The following is a 27728-nucleotide window of genomic DNA, read 5'->3' as shown; positions in this document are numbered from 1 at the left end:
AGATGGTTTTCCATGGTTTCCCATTTTCGCACCAGGCAAGTGCCGGGGCTGTACCTTAACTAAGGCCAAGGCTGCTTCGTTCTCAATCCTAGGTCTTTCCTTTCCCGTCATTGCCATAACACCTATCTGTGTCGGTGAGACATAAAGCAAATTTTTAAAAGAGTCCAAAACAATAAGAATTTAGGAATTGTTCCCCAGGCCCCCACCATCAAGCCTGTGACTGATATATTTTGCAGTCCATATTTTTCTTTATAATACGAGACAGTGGGGTCATAAATGCTCTTGTTCTCTAAATCCACTTCCTCCGGTTGACCAGAATGCGATTCAAATTGCACCATTGGGTCAAGGATCATTCCGTTCTTGTTTTCCAGTTTAAAGCCTATGATATCTAATCATCTGGTGCTTCCATTTGCCGCTAATCCAGACACTCCCTGGTAGACCATACAGCCTCGTTCTTTAAGGGCACCGGCCATGATGTCAAATCTTGTGGTGTCGACTATTCCTTAAACATCTCCGAACGGACAAGCACTCAGAAATGGGCAAATGTTTCATGCTCTCTGTGAAACGCTGACAGAGGGTGTTGTCCTGGGACCTGCCCGGTAGGGAGCTAACGACAACAACGTTAGCTGTAATTTTTATTGCTTCGCATCACTCTGAACATGACAGACCATGATGATCAGATATTCACTTATTAGTTGGTGTGTATTCCTCACCCTTACATTTATGGGGCAATTATAAGAAATAAATTGACAAGAAGGTCCACCTTTTCGATACAATACATCAAGTACATAATATTATATCAGTCTTGGGACTAGTTTCAGCCACTTCGTGGCCTTCTTCAGCCAAATAAAAATTAAACAGATCAGGTGATAACTAAAATATTTGTATACAAGATAAACACAATGTTGCAGGAATAATTATAGCATTAAAATTCATATAATAACAAAAATTATGGTTGTCATAATATGATGTCTTTGAGTTAGGACCTCAGGCAAAGAAGTACCAAAAATCTCTAATGAAATGTACAGTATATCTTATGTAGAACAAACACTGACATGCAGGAGGAAGCAGGCAGGCCATGTGAACAAAGGAGTGGATAGGCTGTTTTCTGTACATGCAATTTGGTACGAACCTTCTTGGTATCAGGAAACTGCGTGCGACTGTTGATGATTAGGTCAGTTGCTTCAAGCGGTCATAACTCTCTGCTTTCAGCTCCCTTGTGCCATTTATATTTGTTCTCTCTGCTCAAAGCCTGACAGATGTTTATAGGTTCAAGTTGAGCTTCTCAAGAGGTGCAGAAGAGACCAAGGCCTTTGTATTTCCTTGCCGTGTATAGCATATGGTCTGTCATATCGGTCGGTAGTTGAAGGGCATCTTTCAGAGTGTTTTTTATTATCTGCATCAGATGAAAACTTTAGGGGAAGTTTATGAATAGGTGTTGCCTGGAATGAATATATAAGTGTTGGAGTGATTGAGTGTTGTTGTTGTTGTTGTTGTTGGAGACGTTTTCATTCCCCACCCTGAAGGGGTGGGGTGGGCCACCTGAAGGGTTATGTCCTCCCTCTGGCCGGGAGCTTGGGCGGGGTTGGAAAGATTTGTGAAAAGTAGGAGGTGGAAAAAGGCGATGTGAAGAATGGGGGATGGAGAAGGAAAGGCCTCTTGGCTACGGGGGGTTTAGTGTTATGGAGAATTTTTCTTTTTAAAAGAGCGAATGACATAGTGCTTTATTGAGAGTAATTATACATGAGTACATAGAACAGTGATGTTACAGAGATGTAAGACACACTGTAGATGTAATGAATAAAGATTAACACAAAAGGGCATGGTAGGAGTTGGAGGGGAGGATGTGGTAAAAGGAAGAGAAATTAACTGGGGAATTGAGGAGAAGACTGAGGAGGTCAGGGGTAAAGGGGAGTAGGGTAAGGCAAGGAGGCTGGGGTGGGATTGGAGGAGATCAAAGACCTGGGTGAGGTGACTGAGGAGGAGGGTCTGGCCGGGGCAGAGTGATAGGGGGTGAATGTGAGGGTTCGACCCTATCATGGCGTCCAAACAGGCATAGTCCACTGGTGAGAAGGCGCTGGATGTCATCTGGAGTCTGGAGTTGAAGGCGCACCAGGAAGGTCGGACCATCAGCATTGTAAATACATGATGCGCGGTGTACTGGTAGGCCTGCCTGACGTAGTTCTTGGGCAATAGCTGCAGGTGCAAGGCGAGGATCCACAGCGCAAATTACACAGCTGAAGGTGGAAGGGCTGTCCGATAGCGGTGGTGGCAAGGACGTCGAAGAAGAACGTACCACGTGGGCAGGCAGATCAGAAGAAGGTCGCTCGGCGATTTGCTGAAGAGATGTACGCTGGAGGGTCAGGGGATCAGGGGTGGCAGTAGTGGGGAGAGATGATGTCAAGAGGGGTGAAGAATGAGATCTAGTTGTGATAGTGATAGGAAGGAGGGAAGAGGCAAGAGCAGAAGTAGTGATGATGGTGGTAAGGACAGACAAGATAGTGGTGATGGGAGGAGGGGCTGGGCAGGTATACGAAGACGGTGGAGGTGAGCGATTCGGAGGAGGCATGCAGACAGCAGCCTGAGCAAGAGCTGAGCGCTGATGTATAACGGAGTAGATGTAGCTTGATGATGGCAGCGAGAAATAAACACTCCATTGTTCAGGACGGAGGTGCAGGCACGTACAGAGTTGAAGAACAGTACTATCTCTGGGGCCGGATCAGTACCGGAGCAAAGGCGATGTACACGAGAGACCCCTAGGGGGCGAAGTTCATAGTAAATGTCCTCAACCGAAAGGGCTGGGTCAACATTAGTGACGTGAGAAGAGAACATGGCTGGGGAAGGCCGTCCACCAACTTGGGGCCAGCCGATACGCTGTTTGAGCTCGGTAAGGTGCAGAGTAGAAACGTGTCGTCACCCCGGCCGATCAAAAATGTGAGAATAGTATAGCCAAATGATTCGCCAGAGATGTCAAAAAAGCCCTTGAGTGATAAGACATTTAGAGAATGTGCTGAAAGAGAGACACGGTAGCTGAGTTGTTCCAGTGTTTCCAGTCTGCTGAACACACAAGATATTACACCATAACATAGGAACACATTATTAAACAAGGAATGAAAATACACACTATTCTTCGTTTAATAATGCTTTTAAGCTTCATTTTGACAGCTGAGTGGCATGCTCACTAACTTCTTACCAAAGAGACCACGCTTCTAATATTGGACGCTGCATATAGGTTTCTTGGAATGAAAATTCACATGCCTGTAGTTCAGACTCCACATGAAACTGGAGGTCCTATGACTATGATTGTCAAGTAAAACTACAAGCTTGCTTGGCTCAGCAATATTCTGGAACTGAATATACAGCCCTGCCTCAGACCTCATTTGATTATAACTTCATTCGTGAGTCCGTGGCTCACCTGAACACGAGCCTATTGTTTTCAATATAGGTTCTTCAATATGTGGCTATCATTGCCTTCTTCAGTATGGACATCATTTTCTCATGTCAAGCTCTGTCGAACGTCTTCTCAAAGTCAATGAAGCATATGAATATAAGGCAAGTGACCTTTCTGCATCTTTGAACAAGGACCTGAATGCCAAACAAGGCATCCCCACTGTTTTGCTCTTCTCCACACTGATTTTCAAACCATATTTCTTAATATTGCCATTTAAAGCCTCTAGTTAGATTGGCACTTCTGTATTGTTAACTCCCAGGTCACTGTGTCATCTGCAAACAACAATATTTGCACATTCCCTCTATATGTTGCCTTTGTTTCCTTTAGAATTTCATCCATAACCATTATAAACATAAGTGGAGATGATACACTCCCTGTCTTAGTTCAGTTTGGTTTTGGTTGGTCGGTTTTATACATCACTCTCACTGATTACCTTAATTGCTTTCCACATCCTTTTCTTTTCAAGGATTTCACATACCTGTTCTCAATTAACACTATCATACGCTTTCACTAGATCAAGGAATACCATCATCAGATCTTTTCCATATTCCCACTGTTTCTTCATCAATAATCTCGTTATAAATATAGGCTCTATTGTCGACCTGCCTTGTTCAAAGCCATATTGCTTTTTTCTAAATTTCTTTCCACCCTTCATCCCGTCCTCCTTTCAGCAGATGGGCAATAATTCCAGTGTAGTTTGTTATGACACATATCGTACATACGCAGATGGTTTGAAAAGTTCTCGGAATGTACTAGAATTAAGTACCTCACCTCGGTGGAACTGCTTTTATTTTTCAACATAGTCTCCCTGTAGACTAATGCATTTGGTCCAGCGATGTTCCAATGCCTTGATCCCATCTCGAAAATGATATTCCTCCAGGCCTGCAAAATACCTCTCCAATTCGGCTGTCAGTTCTTCCCTTGTAGAAAATCTCCATCCACCAAGGAGAATTTTCAGCTTGGGGAATAGATGAAAGTCTGATGGTGCCAAATCAGGTGAATAAGGTCGATGTGGCAACAATTCGTACCCCAGTTCATGAAGTTTTGCCATGACAATAACACTTGTGTGCGGCAGAGCATTGCCCTGATAAAAGATGACCTTTTTCCTTGCCAAACCAGGCCTTGTTTTGCGTATCTTTTCCTGTAGTTGGTCTAGGAAGTTTGCGTAGTATTGCCCCGTAATTGTTTGGCCAGTAGGAAGATAATCTATCAGCAGAATGCCTTTTGCATCCCAGAAAACTTAGGTCATGACCTTTCCGGCCGAACGCACTGCCTTTGCTTCTTTTGGTGGTGGTGAATCAGCATGTTTCCACTGCTTTGACTGCTGTTTTGTCTCTGGGGTATAGTAGTGGACCCACATTTCATCTGTAGTCACAAACTGGCGCAAAAAATCTTGTTGGTTACACTGAAAACGGGCCAGACTTTGTGGTGCGTTTATTGTCCAATGTCAAGAGCCGCGGCATCCATTTTGCAGATAATTTTTTCATACACAATTCTTCGGTTAAAATATAATATACCCATTCAGAAGACATCCCTACAGCTTCAGCAATCTCCCACACTTTCAGTCAACGATCCTCCATGACCATTTTATGCACTTTTGCGATAAATTCTGGAGTTGCAACACTTTTTGGCCGTCCACTACGCGGATCATCATCCAAGTTCTCCCGACCAAATTTAAACTCACTGGTCCACTTGGCAACAGTTGAGAATGAAGAAGCAGAGTCCCCCAGTGTGTTCTGAAAGTCGGCATGAATTTCCTTTGCTTTCATAACTTTCTTTACAAAGTATTTAATCACTGCTCGAATCTCAGTTTTTACCATTGTCACAAATCACTACGCGGGAACAATAACAAAGAGTCGTCACTAGCACACTCCTCCAGCTAGAGCACTGACGTGCCACGTGTTCACTCACAAAGGATGTGTGATTATTGCACGGGAACCTCATTGCTCTAGCACTGACATCTAGCGGTGATTCCGAGAACTTTTCAAACAATCCTCGTACACTTTATCACTAAGCCATTAGGAACACACTCAATTTTGATTTTATTTTTATTCGTAAAGATTGGTGGTGGTTGATTAAGATATTACATCACCGTTCATTTGTTCGTTCATTCAATCATTCGTTTGTTCGTTCCTTTGTTCGTTCCTTTGTTCGTTCGTTCGTTCGTTCGTTCATTCGTTCATTCGCATGCATCTAATATCTTGCAACTGAAAAGTAGGTGCAGTGAGTAACTTATGGTATGAAAATTAGCCTTTCCAAAACTACACTGATGTTAGTATTGGATAAGAAATCCAAAAGAACTGAATGTCAGATTGAGGATACTAAGCTGGAACAGGTTAATAATTTCAAGTATTTAGGTTGTGTGTTCTCCCAGGATGGGAATATTGCAAGTGAGATTGAATCAAGGTGCAGCAAAGCTAATGCAGTGAGCTCATTGTCGGGACAACAGTATTCTGTAAGAAGGAAGTCAGCTCCCGGACGAAACTATCTTTACATCAGTCTGTTTCCAGATCAACTTTGCTTTACGGGAGTGAAAGCTGGGTGGACTCAGGATATCTTATTCCTAACCTTGAAGGTAACAGACATTAACCCTAGAATGGTAGACTACGTAAAAATGACGTGTCTATCATGAACAGGCGCATCCCTCCTTTCCCCCAGTCAACGTTATCGCTTGTCCGGCCGGAAGTGCATCCGCTAATTAGTTGTGAAACAGAAGTGGCCACGAATGGCACTTGTGCTCCCGCCAGTTTGTCTATAGTTCTCGTCCATTGAAACTCTACACGTAAGTATGACGTACTCTACCAATGCACGTAAACTTTTTGCATGTCTGTTTGAAGTATGTCTACCAATAATGGATCTTCTCTTCACCTACACTACGTATATGATATATATAATAAACACATATAATATAAAAGTACACACACATATTTATGTACAATAAGTATTTAATTAATAATAATTATTTCTAATTGCAGAATGGCGAAGTATCTGGATAATGACGAGGCGATAGCAGCGCTTTTAGGAGAGCTGTCAGATGAGTCGGAAGGTGAAGAAGACAATGTGGAAGTGTGCTCTGATTCTGAGGAATATAATTCTGACATTGATGAAGACTATGTGCCAATTGAAGATGATATCATATATGAAAAACTGAGTGAAGCAATACGTGACGTAGAGGTTGAAGAACATAGCAACTCCAGAAAGAAGGATCCCATCTCAAGTGGAGGTAAAAGGAAGAAAATATTACAGAATATAGGAAATAGCAGCAAGAAACGGCAAAAGGAGACCTCCAGAATATCTACTCAGCATGGAGCTCCCAGTGGAAGTGTTTCTAATCCTCTAGTTCAGAGTGATAAACTCATAATGACTGGACGAAACGGATTTCAGTGGACAACAAAGAAAAGGAAAAATGAAGGGAAAACTCCACAAAGGAATGTTGTACATATTCGTCAACGGGTAAACCCGAATGTTTTGAGCTATTCTGAACCTAGTGCTTGCTTCCGTTCCTTCTTTACTATGGATATACTCAAAACAATTCTCAAATATACGAATGACGAAATGGATCGCCAAAGAAGCAACTATAACGAAAAACAAAGGAAGGACCCTACTATAAGTAGTATAACTATGGACGAACTTCTCGGTTATCTTTCTTTGGTTATACTAGCTGCAGCTCTGAAGAATAACCATCTGGCGGCATCTAAATTGTTTGATGCTACTTTATGTGGTGAACGCCATCGGGCTACTATGTCAGAAAGAAGATTCAACTTCATCACAAATTGCCTGAGATTTGACGACAAAAGTACCCGTGAGGAGAGGAGAAATGCGAATAGACTTGCTCCTATTTCTGACATTTGGGAAATGTTATTGAAGAATTGCCGAGGAAATTACACTCCAGGTTCTTACATGACAATTGATGAGAGGTTGGTTGGGTTTCGTGGAAAATGCATATTTTGTGTGTACATGCCCGCAAAACCTAACAAATATGGGCTAAAAATAATCATGATGTGTGATGCAGGAACATATTACATGCAGGATGCCATCCCTTACCTTGGAAAAGGCACCACTCCTGCAAACATGCCGGGAGCTCAGTATTTTGTGGAAAAACTGTCTGCTAACATACAAGGAACTAACCGAATATTACAATGGACAGATGGTTCACAAGTGTACCCCTAATTGAATCCCTGTTGGCACAATTGAAATTTTTTTTTTTTGTAAATATAGATAACTTACATGTGGATTTACTTGCTCATTTAGCAAAAATTCCTTTGACACGTCATTTTTAGGTATATCTACTAATAATAGGTGGGTGATTATGTCTACCATTCTAGGGTTAAAGTAGCAAGAATGATTGCTGGTACAAACAGGTGGGAACAATGGCAGATAGGTATTTGGAATGAGGAGATAAGGAATAAGTTAGGAATTAATTTAACGGAAGAAGCTTTGGTGGTGGGGTCATGTGTGGCGAATGGAGGAGGATAGTTACCTAGGAGAATAATTGACTCTGTTCTGGAGGGTAAGTGAAGTAGGGGGAGATCAAAATAATGATTGTTGGACTCAGTTTCTAACAATTTAAAGATAAGAGATAATTAGTTACAAATAGAGGATTGGCCGATGACCTTCGATGTTAGGCCCCTTAAAACAACAAGCAAATAGAGGATTATGGAAGCCGTTAATAAATTCACATTTATTTATTTATTTATTTATTTATTTATTTATTTATTTATTTATTTATTTATTTATTTATTTATTTATTTATTTATTTATTTATTTATTTATTTATTTATTTATTTATTTATTTGTTTGTTTGTTTGTTTGTTTGTTTGTTTGTTTGTCTGTTTATTTATTTATTTATTTATTTATTTATTTATTTATTTATTTATTTATTTATTTATTTATTTATTTATTTATTTATTTATTTATTTATTTATTTATTTATTTATTTATTTATTTATTTTCAGGGTGGTTTAAAAGCTGTTGTATGGACCGATACTCTCCAGACTATCCTCATGTTTGCTGGTGTCATCATTGTCATGGTGCTGGGGACAATCAACGTTGGTGGTATAGACGTTGTGATAGAGAGAAGCAGAGACAGTGAGCGCCTTGAGTTCTTTGTGTAAGCTCTATACAATCATAGGAGTTATGTGTTCCTAAAACAAAACTTATCTGAACAGTTTTATTATTTATTAATTAAACATAGCTACAACTTATGTTAGAAATATTCTCAAGTTTCCAATTTGAAAGACAACTACAGAATTTCAGAACATTTGTTGGAACTTTAATCTTTACCTCTGGTTGCCAGCTCTACTGTATTCTATTGAAGAGGAAGTAAGAATATAACCAGTGAAAGTACAATTGTGACATGATGTAGTGGTGGAGTGTGAGAAAGTTGTATGCTTTGTTATGTTTGGTGGTCAGAAATCATGTGTTTGTAAATTTGTATAGGGTTATGAAGTGCTGGTAGGAATTTTTCTTTGGAAATTCCCATTAAATGAATCAGTCGATTGAGAGATTTAGTTTTGTATTTAATTTAGTTCCCTTTCATATTAAAGCTTTGATCTGGATCCAACAATTCGTCATACATTCTGGAGTGTGCTGGTGGGGAACTACTTCAGCTGGCTGGCTGCATGCTCCGTCAACCAAGCCATGATGCAGCGATGTCTAGCCATGCCAACAAGGAAAAAAGCCAATATGTAAGTGTGCTGCTGCTACCTTGCTCCAACAAATAACATATCTATATTTTAAAGGACGTGTTTAGATTGATGCTTTCAAGGTCCATAATTGTAGACATGATCTATTAGTTTTCCATTATGCCCTCAACCTCCACAGGACACCTATTTGCTATATTTAAACAAGGACTTTCAGGAGGGTGTATAAATTTTACGACTACCCATATTTTAATCAACCATTTCGCTCACCATTTCTAACATCATCTTCACATTTATATTTAATTTAATTACAATCAGGTACCTGATTATTTACCTTTCAGTTTTAGATATAGGCTAATTTTATGCATTCAAAATAGACATTTGGTGTTTTCAACAACATTGTGATTTTATGTCCTTGAAATAAGTGGCATCCCATGAGAAGATTAGAAAGCTTAAGTTGTGCTGTTCAATCGAAGGCCATATGGTGGGTATGTTTAGTGAAGGCCATCTGAGCACACCCACCCATTAGGATCTAGAAATCTCACTCCCAGTTTCCCACATACCCATTCTATAGTCTCATTTAAATCCCCAATCAACTTCCAGTCAATATCTCACCTATACAGTATTCCATTGACAACAATCTCCGCTTCATTAAAATTCAACCGTGCTGCATTTACCAGATCCCTAATAATAATGCGAATGAGATAATCTAACTAAAGTGAGCTAATCTAATTACCTTATGAAAAATTAATAATTATGTGAATGAAATAATCTAAGTACAGTGAGCTAATCTAATTAAATTACACTAAGGCAGCTTTTAAACATGACTACATCTTGCGATATGAGCATTTTGCAAACACTCCCTACTCACCACACCGCCACGTCACACACGACAATCGACTTAATGATTGTCAAGAATACAGACAAAGTACTACAACACGGACAGACATCTGTACCAGGAATTTCAGCTCATGACCTAATATACATATCCTACTCCTTAAAGACCCGAAAGACAAAACCAAGGACTATTACATTCAGAGATCTCTCTAAAATTGCCTACAGTATGTTCACTGAAGACGCACTAGATGTTCCATGGCACCATATACTATCAGTTGACGACATTGATGTTAAAGTAAACATATTTAACGAATATCTGACAGCGCTCTATGATCGACACGCCCCGCCGAAAACAGTACGGGTAACGCGAACCCCAGCACCGTGGCTAAACTTAGAGCTAAAGGAGTTAATGGCAAGACGAGATGCCGCACATAGAAAGTTTAAGCGACAACCGACACAAGACAATTTTGACGCATTTAAACGGCTACGAAATAAAACATCGCAGTCAGTACGCAACGCTAGAATTAGACATGCACATACCCTGCTAAATAAAAATACTAGACCTGCTATGGCTTGGAAAGAACTAAGACACATGGGAATAGGTAAACAAAGAGACGACCATCCTATTGACGTATCCCTCGACTCCCTCAATACATATTTTACCACTCCCGGACATACCATTGACAGAGAAAGGCAACATAGAACACTATACAGCAATTACAACTCCCCTGCACCTGACAGAGAAAAATTCTACTTTTCACATGTGACACCCTCGCAAGTTAAACAAGCCATATTTAGAATAAAATCGAAGTCCAAAGGGATAGACAACATAGAAATAGAACTTATTAAGACAATAATTGACATAATTTTACCTACTATAACTCACATATTTAACCACTCACTAATGACTGGCACGTATCCCTTCTTATGGAAATCTGCCGTTGTCGTCCCGCTCGCTAAAAAATCACCGCCTGAAGACGTAACTGACTGTAGACCTGTGAGCATATTATCGGTCCTTTCAAAAGCCCTAGAATTCATTGTACACCAACAAGTCTCCAACTACTTGCAAATACACGATATTCTTGACGAACACCAGTCTGGTTTTCGACGTAACCACAGCACTACTACTGCACTACTTAAGGTTACAGACGACATTCGCAATGCGATGGACAAAAGACAAGTTACCATACTAGCTCTTCTTGATTTCTCTAAAGCTTTCGACTCTGTTGACATAGACATACTACTTTCCAAACTATTTAAACTCCAGTTCTCGACAAACAGTCTTCAGTGGATGAATTCATACCTCCGTGGTCATCTGCAGTGTGTAAGAAACAACAACAATGAATATTCATCCTGGCGATCCGTAGAGGTTGGTGTTCCACAGGGGTCTGTCCTAGGACCGCTTCTATTTTCTGTCTATATAAATGATATTACGTCGTCGGTAAACAGCTGCAGACACCACATGTACGCTGACGATATACAACTATACTTGCACTGTGAACCGGAAAGACTAACCGACGAAATTAAAAATTTCAATAGAGACTTACAAGAAATCTGTAACTGGACTGACATGCATGGACTTAGATTAAATAACATAAAATCTCAAGCTATAATAATTTCACATCCTCGGCTTTGTTCAAAAACTATAAGCAAATTCACTTTACCAAAACTTTACCTACAAAATTCACCCATTAATTTCAGTGAATCTGTCAAAGATCTCGGCGTTATGATAGACGAACATCTTTCTTGGAAGCAGCAGGTTACCAGCATCTCCAGGAAAGTATTTGCGACACTCAACTCACTTAGAAGATTCCGCAACATATTTTCTCGAATATTAAAAGAACGCCTTATTTGCACTCTGGTATTGCCTCACTTCGACTACTGTGACGCCGTGTACAACGACCTGACTACTACTCTTAACGACAAACTACAACGCGCGCAAAACGCCTGTGTTCGCTATATATGTGACCTACGTTACTTTGACCATGTTACACCTGCCTACGATGAACTCGGTTGGCTAAAACTCAAACAGCGCCTTAATCTTCATGCTTTATGCCTTCTTCGTCTAATACTCTCCTCATGCTCACCTCCCTACTTGTACAGTCAATTTCACCACCTCTCATCCAATCACAGTTTTGGAACACGGTCAAAATCTGATACACTCTTATCTATTCCACCTCACCGCACCACATGATACACAAACTCATTTGTTATTTCTTTGGCACGACAATGGAATGCACTGCCCGTCTCTGTCAGAGGAGCTTCGCCTGCTAGTTTTAGGCAACTTTGTCACCGCTACCTACTAAGTAATGCTATGGAGATATTGTAGATTTAGCCTCCCTCAAACTAGCGACTTTATATAATCCCACTGTTATTACCAAGGATAATAGAAATTAGCTAATCATGTCATAATTGTGTAAATAATCATTATCATCATCATCTTCATCATTCTCCTATTTTTTTTTCCTTTTTTAATCATAATATTGTATTGTTTAGTAGTTGCAAGATGTTTCAATTGTAAGTGTACTTATTTCAATTTTGCACATGTAAAAACTGTCTTTTCTGGTTAGATGGAAGAGAGGGCCTAATGGCCTTAATCTTGCCAGACAAAATAAATCTATTGTATTGTATTGTATTGTATCCCACACACCCTCAATTATGTTGGCACTTATACCTGCTTGCCTTATATTGTTGGTACCAACGTGAAACTCTACCACATTCTCCTATCCCTCCTCCTTCTCTTCTACTTTCCTCAACATCTGCCTCAACCTAATTCTTGGATAACACTCTAGCCTGGTTCCATTTCCTCCACACACTTTCCCCATGTGTTTAACAGTGAAATCCCTCATGACCAGAGCCTCAACCCTTACTTACCTAATTTGATCCCCCCACCCTATCTTTACTGACAGCTGCAGAAGCTACTTCCTTCTCCATTTTCTCCCTCCCATGACCCTGTTCCAATTATCTTTTCCTATCTTCTACTCAACATTTCCCTTTCCTACCTTTTCCCTTCCTCCTACATCCACACTTCTCAGCTACAGTTGCCTGTTCCTCACTTTCCCTCTGTTGTTCTACATGCAGTGACTCTTACAGATTTCTCACAGACACCTGTCCTGAGTTCTGATCCTGAATAGAGCCCTTAGCCTGCATTGTCCTTTCTCTTAGAACATTAGAGCACCTGTCTTCAAGAATTTCCACCTTTCCTTCCCATCCCTCTTTTACAACTACCATATCCTGTACATTGATTGAGGGAGGCCTACCTTCCAATGTGTCCTCTGAGAGAATCCTAATTATCTCCCTGTAAGCACCTGTAAACTTTGATTAATAGATGAAATGAAATGATACCAGTATTGGAGTGTGAAAGAAGACAGGGAAAACCAGAATACCCAGAGAAAAGTCTGTCCCGCCTCCGCTTTGTCCAGCACAAATCTCACATGGAGTGACCGGGATTTGAACCACGGACCCAGCAGTGAGAGGCTGGTGCGCTGCCACCTGAGCCACAGAGGCACCAACTGAACTACTTATTATAAAATTTAAATAAACATCACTACTCCTAATTGCTACCAATTGGTGTTCTTCCCTTCATTCTATGGAAATACGACAGAGCAGTAACAGAACTCAGTTTATTTCTTTTGCAGAACTGTTATCATCTTGGCTGCTGGGATCTTAGCTATTGTCACCATGAGCTGCTACACTGGACTTGTCATTTACGCATCATTCTATGACTGTGACCCAGTTTCTACAAAGGTAAATGAATTAATTTTCTGATTGCTGAATAATGTTCCTATCCATAAGGAAACTAATTATGTTAAGGCTTGGAATTTCTTATTAAATGTTTTGTTTTTCACTGAAATAAAATCCTGTAATCAGTTCCTAAACTTTGCTCATTCTACCCAACCAGATACCTCTGAAAATTCACATTAAAATTTCTCATAACATATTAAGCCTCGGACCTATGGGAGTAACGGAGTCCCACTCCCATTTGACAGGCGAGGGACTCCTTGGAAACAACTTGGCGAACGAAATGGAATTCGATGGGGAGCTATCAATATTAATGGGGCTTATGGAAGAAAGAAAGTAGAACTGGCTGAGTCAGCAAAGAGGATGCATCTGGATGTGCTAGGAGTAAGTGATATTCGGGTAAGGGGAGATAACGAGGAAGATATAGGAGATTATAAAGTGTACTTGACAGGTGTTAGAAAGGGAAGGGCAGAGTCTGGGGTAGGGCTCTTTATCGGGAATACCATTGCACGGAACATAGTTTCTGTTAGGCACGTAAATGAGCGAATGATGTGGGTAGATTTGTCAGTAGGAGGAATTAGGACTAGAATTGTGTCCGTGTATTCACCATGTGAGGGTGCGGATGAGGATGAAGTTGACAAGTTTTATGAAGCATTGAATGACATCGTGGTCAGGGTCAACAGCAAGGATAGAATAGTGCTAATGGGCGATTTCAATGCGAGAGTTGGGAATAGAACTGAAGGATACGAAAGGGTGATTGGTAAATGTGGGGAAGATATGGAAGCTAATGGGAATGGGAAGCATTTACTGGACTTCTGTGCTAGTATGGGTTTAGCTGTTACGAATACATTCTTCAAACATAAGGCTATTCACCGCTACACATGGGAGGCTAGGGGTACCAGATCCATAATAGACTATATCTTAACGGACTTCGAATTCAGGAAATCTGTTAGGAATGTACGAGTTTTCCGCGGATTTTTCGATGATACAGACCACTATCTGATCTGTAGTGAACTAAGTATCTCTAGGCCTAGGGTAGAGAAAGTGAAATCTGTCTGCAAACGAATAAGGGTAGAAAATCTCCAGGACGAGAACATTAGACGGAAGTACATGGATATGATTAGTGAGAAGTTTCAAACAGTAGACAGTAAGCAGGTTCAGGATATAGAAAGTGAATGGGTGGCATACAGGGATGCGGTAGTAGAAACAGCAAGGGAATGCCTAGGAACAACTGTGTGTAAAGATGGGAAAAGGCGAACATCTTGGTGGAATGATGAAGTGACAGCAGGTTGTAAACGTAAAAAGAAGGCTTGTCAGAAATGGCTCCAAACAAGGGCCGAGGCAGACAGGGAGTTGTACGTGGATGAAAGAAACAGAGCAAAACAAATAGTTGTTGAATCCAAAAAGAAGTCCTGGGAAGATTTTGGTAACAACCTGGAAAGTCTAGGTCAAGCAGCAGGGAAACCTTTCTGGACAGTAATAAAGAATCTTAGGAAGGGAGGGAAAAAGGAAATGAATAGTGTTTTGAGTAATTCAGGTGAACTCATAATAGATCCCAGGGAATCACTGGAGAGGTGGAGGGAATATTTTGAACATCTTCTCAATGTAAAAGGAAATCATCCTGGTGGTGTTGTGAACAGCCAAGCTCATGAGACATTAAGCCTTGAGCAGGTTATGTGCCGACACTGGGCTTCACCCTCACACTACCTTATAATCATCAACAGACATTCAGGCGAGCCAAACATGTCCTCGGACACTCCCGGCACTATACGATAAAACGTACCAACAATGTTCTTAATATTGAAGACAGGTATTCCTTCAAGTGCCCCTTGAGGACTTGTTTTCAGTAAATTCAAAGATGTACTTTCTGCCAAAGATGTTGAGAGAATCTTAGAAAGAAATTAATTTATTTGCAAAGAAAGTGACAAATTATTTGAAGTGTTAAAAGTCATAAACTAAAATAAAAATGATTGGAAAAGGTAATTTTGAAAGTTCCAAGCTACCATGTTTAGTCTCTGCTGGCAACAATAACCACAAAAAGTAAAGTAGTAGTACCTTTTTCTTGTAAACTTTGTATTATACCAACCCTATTTGAAAAGAAATTGTTGGTGATTTCTTTAAGACGAATGTTCTCCGAAGTAATTTTAATTTCATTGATTACTCATTGAAAAAGTAACTAGTAAAACAAAGTTACTGTACCTCCGCCATTGTCTGTTTTACATCCCTTTTATAGTTTTTGAAGATGTTGAGGTACCACAATTTTGTCCCGCAACTGTTCTTTTATGTGCCAGTAAATCTACCAACATGAAGCTAATTTATTTGAATACCTTCAGATACCACTGGACTGAGCCAGTTTGAACCTGCCAACTTGGGGCAAGAAAGCCAGCGTTCTATCATTTTTGCTGCTCACACCAGCATGTGATAAAAATTAAATAAAGACACAGATCATAGGGAAATTACACACACTAAATCAGAAGAAGATTATTGGGAAACATTATAAAACTCTTATTTTACTTTCTCTGATGGAGGTGGAAGGGCTAACACTAACAAACACACAGCATCCTCTTTAACCAGTAGTCAATAGACTGCAGCAAAAAGAAAAAAAACATTTTGTAAAGAGCAATGACGTAAAATAAAGTTAGAAACCCCTCAGCTAAAAAGCCGAACCCTCTCCCATCTCCTCCCTCTTCACATCCTTTACCCACCTCCTTCCTCCATCTCATCTTCCCAAGCCGCCTGCATCTCTTGGCCACCCTCTAGGTGGCCTGCCCCACGCCTTCAGCGCAGGGAATGAAAACTTTTGTCGTCATCCAAACAGGTAGGCTTCCCAGGAACTGAATATTGATACATGTCCCAATATCATAAAGCTAAGCTATAAAAACATCTCCTAGTCCTTACTGTGTATATCTCAGTAGTTGGTTTCAAGCTTAAGAAATTATTGATTAAACTAGGTGTTGCATCCATTACTGATAGGAAAATTACTTTGCATGGGGATCATTAGTGTTCACACTTTTGTTGATAATTTACTTAACATTTCGTGCAAAGGAGGGAGAACACCTGAAGTTTGAATGGCAAACTTCCAGCAAAATAAAGCTGTTAGGAGTTATGTTAGCTGAAAAGAGCAGACAGTAACTTTCAGCAAGCTTGTGCATGACAAAGTTGAACATCAGAGTGATTTAGGGAGGAAGAAGACAAGTCATTTCATTATTATTGCTTTATTTTTATGTACAGGAGATAAATGGTGGAAAATAACATCTACTATAGTCTTAAACCTAGTATGGGAGATAATATCAATTTTTTTTTTAATTTAGGCCTTTATCTGAACTCCCGTTCCTTCACTGCAAATTGAAAAATGAGTAGCCAGGATTCTAATTGCCTTTTGTTAAAAAATGCCCACATGTTTTCCTGGGATGCAGTAACATATAGACAACTGGATCCATCAAAGGCAATGTACTCATACAACTCATGCTATTCAATATGTTACTATGATAAGTAGCCATCTACCTCGTTGCTACCCAGAATTCATAGTGCGGGTTGCAGTTCATCATTCAAACCCCTTGCAAGACTAGTCTTGACAGGAAACTTCATGAACAACCTGTGTATGATTTGAAAGATGATGATGATACTTGTTGTATAAAGGGGCCTAACATATAAGGTCATCAGCCCCAGTTTGAAAGAATACTGTAAGTCACTGACTTTCTAACTTTGGTGGTACTCTACAGAAATGTATTTTATTTTTTCTTTCAGTCAATTGGTAAAGCTGATCAGCTTTTGCCCTTCTTTGTAATGGAGATCTCTAAGAATATCCCAGGATTACCTGGTCTGTTTATCTCCGGAGTATTCAGTGCTGCACTCAGGTAAATGAACTCACATTCATTTCTAATGACATTTACTTGATCTAATAATGTTGTGCAGAATAGAGTCTGGTACTGATGTATGTGACGTTGCTACAGTAAATAGAGTAACAGGACCTCTCATTGCATAAATATGAAAGGAGTTCAATACATAATGCAACACATTTTTTTCTAAAAGCAGATTGGTTTTATTGAGGATTCAAATACACCACACTATTCCCCAAATCTTTTGCTCCAATACCCTATTTCTCAACATAACCTCCATTCAATGCTACAGCCTTACGCCACTGTAATGTGAGGGCCTGTATGCCTGCATGGTACCACTCGACTGATATCAATCAATCAATCAATCAATCAATCAATCAATCAATCAATCAATCAATCAATCAATCAATCAATCAATCAATCATTAAATACTGATCTGCATTTAGGGCAGTCACCCAGGTGGCAGATTCCCTATCTGTTGTTTCCTTATCCTTTTCTTAAATGATTGCAAAGAAATTGGAAATTAATTGAACATCACTCTCGGTAAGTTATTCCAATCCCTAACTCCCCTTCCTATAAATGAATATTTGCCCCAATTTATCCTCTTCAATTCCAACTTTATCTTCATATTGTGATCTTTCCTACTCTTAAAGACACCACTCAAACTTATTCATCTACTAATGTCATTCCATGCCATCTCTCCACTGATAGCTCGCAACATACCATTTACATGTTATAATTCTCATATTTAGGTCTGTATTGAATTGTACATTGCAGTCAAAGAAATATTAATGTATATTAATGTATTTTATAGCCTCCGTGGCTCAGATGGCAGCGCATTGGCCTCTCACCGCTGGATACCGTAGTTCAAATCCCGGTCACTCCATGTGAGATTTGTGCTAGACAAAGCAGAGGCAGGACAGGTTTTTCTCCGGGTACTCCAGTTTTCCCTGTCATTTTTCATTCCAGCAAAACTCACCATTATCATTTCATAGCATTTATCACTCATTAACAAATCACCGTGGGAGTGCTGACCCCATTGTAATAACAGCCTATATATGTTTCATTCATTACATCCCTGACCCGGTCAATGGAAAACAGGTTGTAGTTTTTCATTTTTTAATGTATTTTATGTATTGAATAGGTGGAATTTAATAAACGTGAATATTTCTTCGACTTCAACATATCATTTAGTCAAAGCAGCTTGCCTCCTTTCTCCCAAATCTTCCCAGCCCAAACTTTGCAACATTTTTGTAACGCTACTCTTTTATCGGAGATCACCCAGCACAAATCAAGCTGCTTTTCTTTGGATTTTGTTCCAGTTCTTCAATCAGGTAATCCTGGTGTGGGTCCCATAGACTGGAACCATACCCTAGTTGGGATCTTACCAGAGACTTATATGCCCTCTCCTTTACATACTTACTACAACGCCTAAATATCCCCATAACCATGTGCAGAGATCTGTACCCTTTATTTACAATCCCATTTATGTGATTACCCCAGTGAAGATCTTTCCTTATATTAACACCTAGATACTTACAATGATCCCCAAAAGGAACTTTCACCCTATCAACGTAGTAATTAAAAGTGAGAGGTCTTTTCCTATTTATGAAACTCACAACCTGACTTTTAACCCCGTTTATCAACATACCATTGCCTGCTGTCCATCTCACAACATTTTCGAGGTCACGTTGCAGTTGCTCACAATCTTGTAACTTATTTATTACTCTATAGAGAATAACATCATCCGCAAAAAGCCTTACCTCTGATTCCACTCCTTTACTCATATCATTTATATATATAAGAAAACATAAAGGTCCGATAACACTGCCTTGAGGAATTCCCCTTTTAATTACTACCAGGTCAGATAAAGCTTCACCTACTCTAATTCTCTGAGATCTATTTTCTAGAAATATAGCAACCCATTCAGTCACTCTTTTGTCTAGTCCAATTGCACTCATTTTTGCCAGTAGTCTCCCATGATCCACCCTATCAAATACTTTAGACAGGTCAATCGCGATACAGTCCATTTGACCTCCTGAATACAAGATATCTGCTATTTCTTGCTGGAATCTTACAAATTGAGCTTCAGTGAAATAACCTTTCCTAAAACCGAATTGCCTTCTATCGAACCAGTTATTAATTTCACAAACATGTCTAATATAATCAGAAAGAATGCCTTCCCAAAGCCTACATACAATGCATGTCAAACTTACTGGCCTGTAATTTTCAGCTTTATGTCTATCACCCTTTCCTTTGTACACAGGGGCTACTATAGCAACTCTCCATTCATCTGGTATAGCTCCTCCAACCAAACAATAATCAAATAAGTACTTCAGATATGGTACTATATCCCAACCCATTGTCTTTAGTATATCCCCAGAAATCTGATCAATTCCAGCCACTTTTCTAGTTTTCAACTTTTGCATCTTATTGTAAATGTCATTGTTATCATATGTAAATTTTAATACTTCTTTAGCCTTAGTCTCCTCCTCTATCTGGACATTATCCTTGTAACCAACAATCTTTACATACTGCTGACTGAATACTTCTGCCTTTTGAAGATCTTCACACACACTCCCCTTGTTCATTAATTATTCCTGGAATCTCCTTCTTGGAACATGTTTCTGCCTTCTTTCCATTTTTCACTAAAATTTGTATGACTGCCAATTATGCTTGCCATCATGTTATCCTTAGCTGCCTTCTTTTCTAGATTCAATTTTCTATTCCTTCAATTTCTCCTTACTTCCAAAGCCATTTCTAACTCCATTTCTTTCCAGTCTGCACCTCCTTCTTAGTCTCTTTATTTCTCTATTATGATAAGGTGGGTCTTTACCATTCCTTACCTCCCTTAAAGGTACAAACCTGTTTTCGCATTCCTCAACAATTTCCTTAAACCTATCCCAGAGTCTGTTTACATTTTTATTTACCGTTTTCCACCGATAATAGTTACTTTTTAGAAACTGCCTCATGCCTGCTTTATCAGCCATATGGTACTGCCTAATAGACCTACTTTTAAGACCTTCCTTTCTATCACATTTATTTTTAACTACGACAAAAACAGCTTCGTGATCACTAATACCATCTATTACTTCAGTTTCTCTATAGAGCTCATCTGGTTTTATCAGCACCACATCCAGGATATTTTTCCCTCTGGTTGGTTCCATCACTTTCCGAATCAGCTGTCCTTCCCATATTAACTTATTTGCCATTTGTTGGTCATGCTTCCTGTCGTTCTCATTTCCTTCCCAATTTACATCTGGCAAATTCAGATCTCCCGCTACAATCACATTTCTATCCATGTTGTTTCCTACATAGCTGATTATCTTATCAAATAATTCTGAATCCATGTCAGCGCTACCCTTTCCCGGTCTGTACACTCCAAATATATCAAGTTGCCTATTATCTTTAGAAATGAATCTTACACCTAGAATTTCATGTGTCTCATCTTTAACTTTTTCGTAGCTTACAAATTCTTCTTTCACCAGAATGAATACTCCCCCTCCCACCATTCCTATCCTATCTCTACGATACATACTCCAGTTCCGTGAGAAAATTTCTGCATCCATTATATCATTTCTCAGCCATGATTCAACTCCTATTATAATATCTGGTAAATATATATCTATTAAATTACTCAATTCTATTCCTTTCTTTACAATACTTCTACAGTTCAACTCTAACAATTTTATGTCATCCCTACTTGATTTCCAGTTGCTTGTTCCCTTATCACCACTCCCTAGGCCACCCCGTTTGCCTGAATGTACCTCCCTATTACCCTTCGAAACAATTTTCCTAACTTATACGTACCTCTGCGGTTTAAGTGAAGGCCATCTGAGTGCAGATCCCTATCTCCCTCCCACCCATTAGGATCTAGAAATTTCACTCCCAGTTTCCCACATACCCACTCCATAGTCTCATTTAAATCCCCAATCACCCTCCAGTCAGTATCCCTCCTACACAGTATTCCACTAATAACAATCTCTGCTTTCTTAAACTGCACCCGTGCTGCATTTACGAGATCCCACACATCTCCAACTATGTTGGTACTTATATTAGCTTGCCTTACGTTGTTGGTACCAACGTGAAACACTACTACCTTCTCCTTCCCCTCCTCCCTCTCTTCTACTTTCCTCAACATCTGCCTCAACCTAATTCCTGGATAACACTCTACCCTGGTTCCCTTTCCTCCACACACTTTCCCCACATGTCTAACAATGGAATCCCCCATGACCAGAGCCTCAACCCTACCCACCTCATTTGATCCCCTCCCCTCCTGGTCGGACCTATCTTTCCTGATAGCTGCAGAAGCTACTTCCTCTTCCCATTTCTCCTTCCCATGACCCTGTTCCACCTGTCTTTTTCCTATCCTCTAGTCTACATTCCCTTTCCTACCTTTTCCCTTCCTCCTACTCCCACACTTCTCACCAACAGTTCCCTGTCCCTCATCTTCCCTCTGTTGTTCTGCCTGGAGTGACTCGTACCAATTTCGCACAGACACCTGTCCTGAATTCTGATCCTGAATAGAGCCCTTAGCTTGCAATCACCTTCCCCTTAGAACATTAGACCACCTGTCTTCTAAAACTCCCCCCTTTCCTTCCCCTCCCTCTTGTACACCTACCGTAACCTGTACATTGTTTGAGGGAGTCCTATCTTCCTTCCTGTCTTCTGTGAGAATCCTAATTATCTCCCTCAAACTTTTCAACTCCTCCCTCATACCCCTCAATGCCTCGCCACACCCACAGTTCATACACTCGCACTACTTAGCCATTCTTTACGGAAAAAATGAAAATAAAAATAAAATAATTTATTTGCAAAAAATAAATGAACGGAGGAATATATTGCCTGGGATAGTACTCAAAGATCACACAACAATAAGGTAATTAATATACGACTACACTACGGTACTACTTAGTCATACTCTGTTTTTTATCTGCTGTTAATTACTGAATATCGAAAGGAATATACAAGAACTACACAATTCCAAACTGCAATTAAGCCTATCCTAATTACAACAACAGAATTTTAGTAAGAGTTTCTACGGATACCTCTACTACACCAGTACTACACAAATATTTTACAATAATAAAATAAGCACACTAAATTCTGATAGGATATTAGGCTACTCGTATACTACTGTACAGTACACTACAGTAATTTTTAAACTTCTTTCAGACATATCCTAGTTACAATATCGGTACCATATGTCAGTACTAAGCACAAACAGAAATGAAATTTGCAGGAACTACTGTACTCCAAGATTACCAACAAAGCTAAATGCTTAGACAAATTATTATTAGTACTACACTCTAATAGATACACACAAAAGATAACACACAAATATAGCAGGCTAGATACGGCACTATCTAAATATACTGTATCTACACTACAATTTTCAGCTGAAGTGTGGTTATATGAACTTTTACTGCTGGTGGATTTGTATTATTTTCCCTACTATGCGGGATGGAGAATAAAAGTGTCCTTAAATGCTGAGAATAAGAGGTCGGTGATGTGATGATGAAAGACGCCTCCCCCAATGATTGACTGTGCTTTCGTTCACTGCCAGGTCTCCGTGGGCATTCTGCAAGCGCCTATGAATATGTGTGATGGCCTGGTTTTCCACCAAAAGAAACTCAATAACTGCTCTCTGTTTCATATGCACCTCTATTATAGATGCCATTTTGAGGGCTAGTTATAGCGCTGCCACCTATCAGAAATTAATGAAACTCTATGAGATGAAGCAGGAATGTTCAAAGGTGTCCCAAACAAAATTCCAAGTTTTAAAACTGAAATTGGCTGAGAAATAAAATGTGTTGCATTACATATTGAACGCCCCTTGTATTTGCAACTCTTACCTGCACATATAAAACAAAAGGAAGTTGGTACATTTTCTTCTTACGCATTGACTGTATATTTGTGCTAATTTTAATGGCATAAGAAGGCACCTGTCCCGTCATAGAAGAAATCGATTTCAGATGTCTAATATCAAGGTATAACAGCTCACTGAACATTACAGTTGAGTCCTAATTTTCTTCCACGTAGATATTTCTAAATGGCCCAGGCTTGATATCAGTCGATGGCACATCTGGACATGATGGTCCATTACCTCCCACTGGCAGCACCGCAGCAACTCATGCGTGCAGTTGACTGAGTGTGGCCTTGTGTTGTCGTGCATCAATGCAATGCTAATTCACAGCAACACTAGTCATTACTTTTATACAACATTTTGAGGTGCTGATGTGCCCTTAAATGTAAAACTAGGATCATACTACGCATCTCAACGTTCAACCTCATTTCTGTCAGCCCCATCATTTAACAGCTGATGATTGGACAGTATAACTGATATTATGTGTGATGTTATGTTCATGAGAGGAAACACTGATATGTCTGATCTCTTTAGGTGTGAGATTGGAAATAAATGAAAATAATTCACTTGTCAGAGTCAGTATTACTGATTGAACGATCTTTTAGTCTACTTAGTCTAGCAAACATGAAAAAGGCTAGTTTTAAAATATTTTGTAACAGCATCAAGCAAGTAATTTTTAATGCATGCCCTGGAAAGTGTTGTAGTTTCAACAATTGTAACTGTATTCTTTTTGTTTGAAACAACATCCAAATATTTATTCACGAGAACTGTCAGACAGTGGTGTCTGGTAAGACCACAGTTATTTTTGCCATAATCTACAAAGTAGAAACTGCTTTTCCACACAGTCACTGTCACTGAAGCACTTATTGCAAGAAATAACAATTCTATAGCTCTGCAGCTCTCCCTCATTTATAAAGTGATGTGGTAGATCTAAACCTGCTCTATCAGTCAGTCCCCACCAATCTGCATTTAGGGCTATCACCCGGGTGACAAGTTCCCTAATCTTCTCTCAAATGATTTCACATCAGAAGACACCAGGTGCATCTGTGGTGAAGAAGAGGCAGCTAACTACATGAATCAGCGCCATTTGTATCCATCTTCCTGCTCTGAGCAGGACTTGATGCTTGCGAGTAAGGAAACTCCCCAGAAATAATGTGCTTCCAGACAAAAACTATCTGACTGTGGAATTTGGCGAATGCTCTGCATATAGTGTATATTTGTTGCTTACTGAGTCCGACTCATTGGCTGAATGGTCAGCGTTGAGGCCTACAGTTTAGAGTGTCCCGGGTTCAATTCCCGGCCAGGTCAGGGATTTTAATCACATCTGATTCATTCTTCTGGCTTGCGGACAGACAACACACCGCAGAAACACGCGATTGTAATTACATCCCTCCACGCAGGGTTGACGTCAGGCCGTAAACAGGGCCAAATCCACATGCGCGACACAGTTTGGACCCACGACCCAACAGATGTGGGACAAGCTGCAGAGGAAGAAGATTTGTAGGTTTCTGATATGAATAAATAAAGACGTGTATCACTCCGTAGTGTAATGGTTAGCAATATTAGCTGCCGTCCTCAGGGCCCCAGGTTTGATTGCCGATCCTGCCAGAAATTTAAGAAAGACAGGAGGCCTGGTACATGCAGCTCACCTCCCTGCACCACCTCAGGACGAAAACACGAGTTCACTATAACTTACGAAGAAAGAGCAGTGCACATCACCTGTTAACTCATACTTAAAATGTGTTTCCTCCAACAGTTCAATGTCCACTGGGCTCAACTCAATGACTGGTGTACTGTTCGAGGATCTGATTCGCCCACGCTTGAAAACTATATCAGAAGCCAGAGCAAGTTTTATAATGAAAATCATTGTGGTTGTTATTGGAACTGTCTGCGTGGGATTGGTCTTTCTAGTAGAGAAGATGGGAACACTCATACAAGTAAGTAAATCTAGCAATGAAATTTAAAAATTCATTTTGCTTTTTATTTATCATCCCTAATTATAGGGTTGTCACTAGGACAAAATGTTCTCCGACCGACTGACCAGTATTGATCTGCATTTAGGGCAGTCACCCAGGTGGCAGATTCCTTATCATTGCTTTCCTAGCCTTTTCTTAAATGATTGCAAAGAAATTGGAAATTTATTGAACAACTCCCTTGGTAAGTTATTCAAGTCCCTAACTCCCCTTCTTATAAACAAATATTTGCCCCAATTTGTCCTCTTGAATTCCAACTTTATCTTCATATTGTGATCTTTACTACTTTTAAAGACACCACTCAAACTTATTCGTCTACTGATGTCCTCCCACGACATCTCTCCCCTGACAGCTTGGAACACACCACTTAACTACAAAGTATGTTACAAGTGGGTTTATTTTATATCCACCTATTCAATATAAAGAGATCTTTTTTTAGAAATTAAATATTGTTATAAAATTTTAATGGACATCTTTTGCCCACATTAAGGGCATCATCAGCCTCAAACTCAAACCTCTATGGTGAAAAATCAGGGTCCTGATTGTTCTTACAAGTTGTAAAAAGAGGATATAGTCTCAGACATTCTTTTAGGAAAGAATTATGACATGTAATGTAAAAGCCAACCAGGCCTATTATATGCTAAACCAATTTCTCAACCTGAAGGTTAAGATTAGCAGTTTAATTAAAGACATAGCTTTCCTAAAGGAATGTCTGAGACTATATCCTCTTTTTACAACTTATAAGAACAATCAGGATCCTGATTTTTCACCATAGAGGTTTGAGTTTGAGGCTGATGATGCCCTTAATGTGGGCAAAACCTGTCCCTTAAAATTTTATAATAATATTTAATTTCTAAAAAATGATCTCTTTGTATTTAATAGGTGGATATTAAAAAAAGTAACACTTGTAACATACTTTGTATTTACGTACATTTCAATACGGACCTAACATGAGAATTACAACATGTAACATACCACTTAGTTGAGCAGCTCGTCTCCTTTCCCCCAAGTCTTCCCAGCTCAAACTTTGCAACATTTTTGTAACGCTACTCTTTTGTTGGAAATCGTCCAGAATAAATTTTTCAGTGTAAAACTTACCAGTATTGCTTAACAGGTTATAAAAAACTATTATCAGATAAATCAAATCTTTCACATACAACATAAAAAAGAACTAATAAGCAAAGAGTTCACAACATACAATACTATTGACTGTATAAATGGTTCCTCTAAATTAATATTTAAGCACGGGAACTAATATATTAGGACTAGAAATCATAAGCAATTTAACTAATGCAGTTTATACCTTTCTATGTTTTAGAAAAGTGATTGAACACAAGAAAAAACTCTCAAATTTCAACTCAAGATTTCATTAATAAGCAGGTAATAGAAGGAAAATAGCAACAAGAAACGTGCTTCAAATCAAATCAAAATTACTTTATTAGCTAACTAGCTGCTGCCCATGGCTACGCTCGTGAGGATTTCGTAAGTTGATAAAAATTAATTGTTCCTCGGTACTGCACTAAGACATTATCTGAAAATCCCTAAAGTATAAAAACTCGCTGAAAAAATTGCATTTCATTTACGCCAGAACCTCTTTGTAAACCACATTTGTGGCACTGCCTTTTGGGGCTAGGATGACCAGGCTACTGGCAGAGCTAAATCTATAACATGTGACATGGAACTCTACATGTGAGTAACAGTCAAGAAAAGGTTCTTTATTTCTAGAGGAGATTACAAATATCAATTTTCACACCTGTAACGTGTTAAGTTTACGAGATATACTAATTTTAAAAACTGCCCCACTCCTTGGTTGAGAGTTCATCGTTGAGGCCTTCGGTTCACAGAATTCCGGTTTTGATTCCGGCCTGGGTCGGATATTTTAATCACGCTTGATTAATTCTTCTGTTTATCCCAACACTCTCCTCTCCATATTCACTCAGCACACCACAACAGGAATACGCAATAGTAATTACATCCCTACACATAGGGTTGGCGTCAGGAGGAGCATCCAGTCGTAAAACAGTGTCAAATCCACATGTGCGACACAGTTCGCACCCGCAACCCCACAGGTGTGGGAAAACTGGTAGAAGAGAAGAAAATACTCATTTTAAAATATCACCCGCTTTTTAAAAAAATTTCACCCCCTTAAGTGGATTTTGCAGAAAAAGTGCATTCATTTATTTTTAAAAGAGATTCCAAGTACAGCTACAAATTTTAATGTCTGTAACATCTTCCGTTTCTGAGATATATGTATCCTCATATAATGAATTCAACTCCTTCCTCACTTCTTTTCAATCCTCACCTTGTAAAAGGATTTTCTGAAAACAAAAATTTGTGTTCTTTAATTTTAAAGGAGATTCCAAATATAAAATTATATCT

At 39.4% G+C, this 27728-nt stretch overlaps 1 protein-coding gene across 2 annotated transcripts in view; it reads left to right on the top strand.

Moving 5' to 3' along the window:
- LOC136875810 (sodium-coupled monocarboxylate transporter 2) overlaps positions 1–27728 on the top strand; it is an 89486-nt gene that overhangs the window by 39715 nt on the left and 22043 nt on the right. For both annotated transcript variants that reach the window (XM_068228139.1, XM_068228140.1), the window contains exons 7-11: positions 8407–8561; positions 8998–9138; positions 13569–13677; positions 17419–17528; positions 25133–25313. In XM_068228139.1, coding sequence (XP_068084240.1) covers positions 8407–8561; positions 8998–9138; positions 13569–13677; positions 17419–17528; positions 25133–25313 — 696 coding nt within the window. The remainder of the gene's footprint in view (positions 1–8406; positions 8562–8997; positions 9139–13568; positions 13678–17418; positions 17529–25132; positions 25314–27728) is intronic.

Source organism: Anabrus simplex, chromosome 6 (assembly GCF_040414725.1).
Source record: "Anabrus simplex isolate iqAnaSimp1 chromosome 6, ASM4041472v1, whole genome shotgun sequence".
Classification (NCBI taxonomy): domain Eukaryota; kingdom Metazoa; phylum Arthropoda; class Insecta; order Orthoptera; family Tettigoniidae; genus Anabrus; species Anabrus simplex.
Note: the sequence above shows the minus strand (reverse complement) of the source record. Positions and strands in the feature narration are given on the sequence as shown.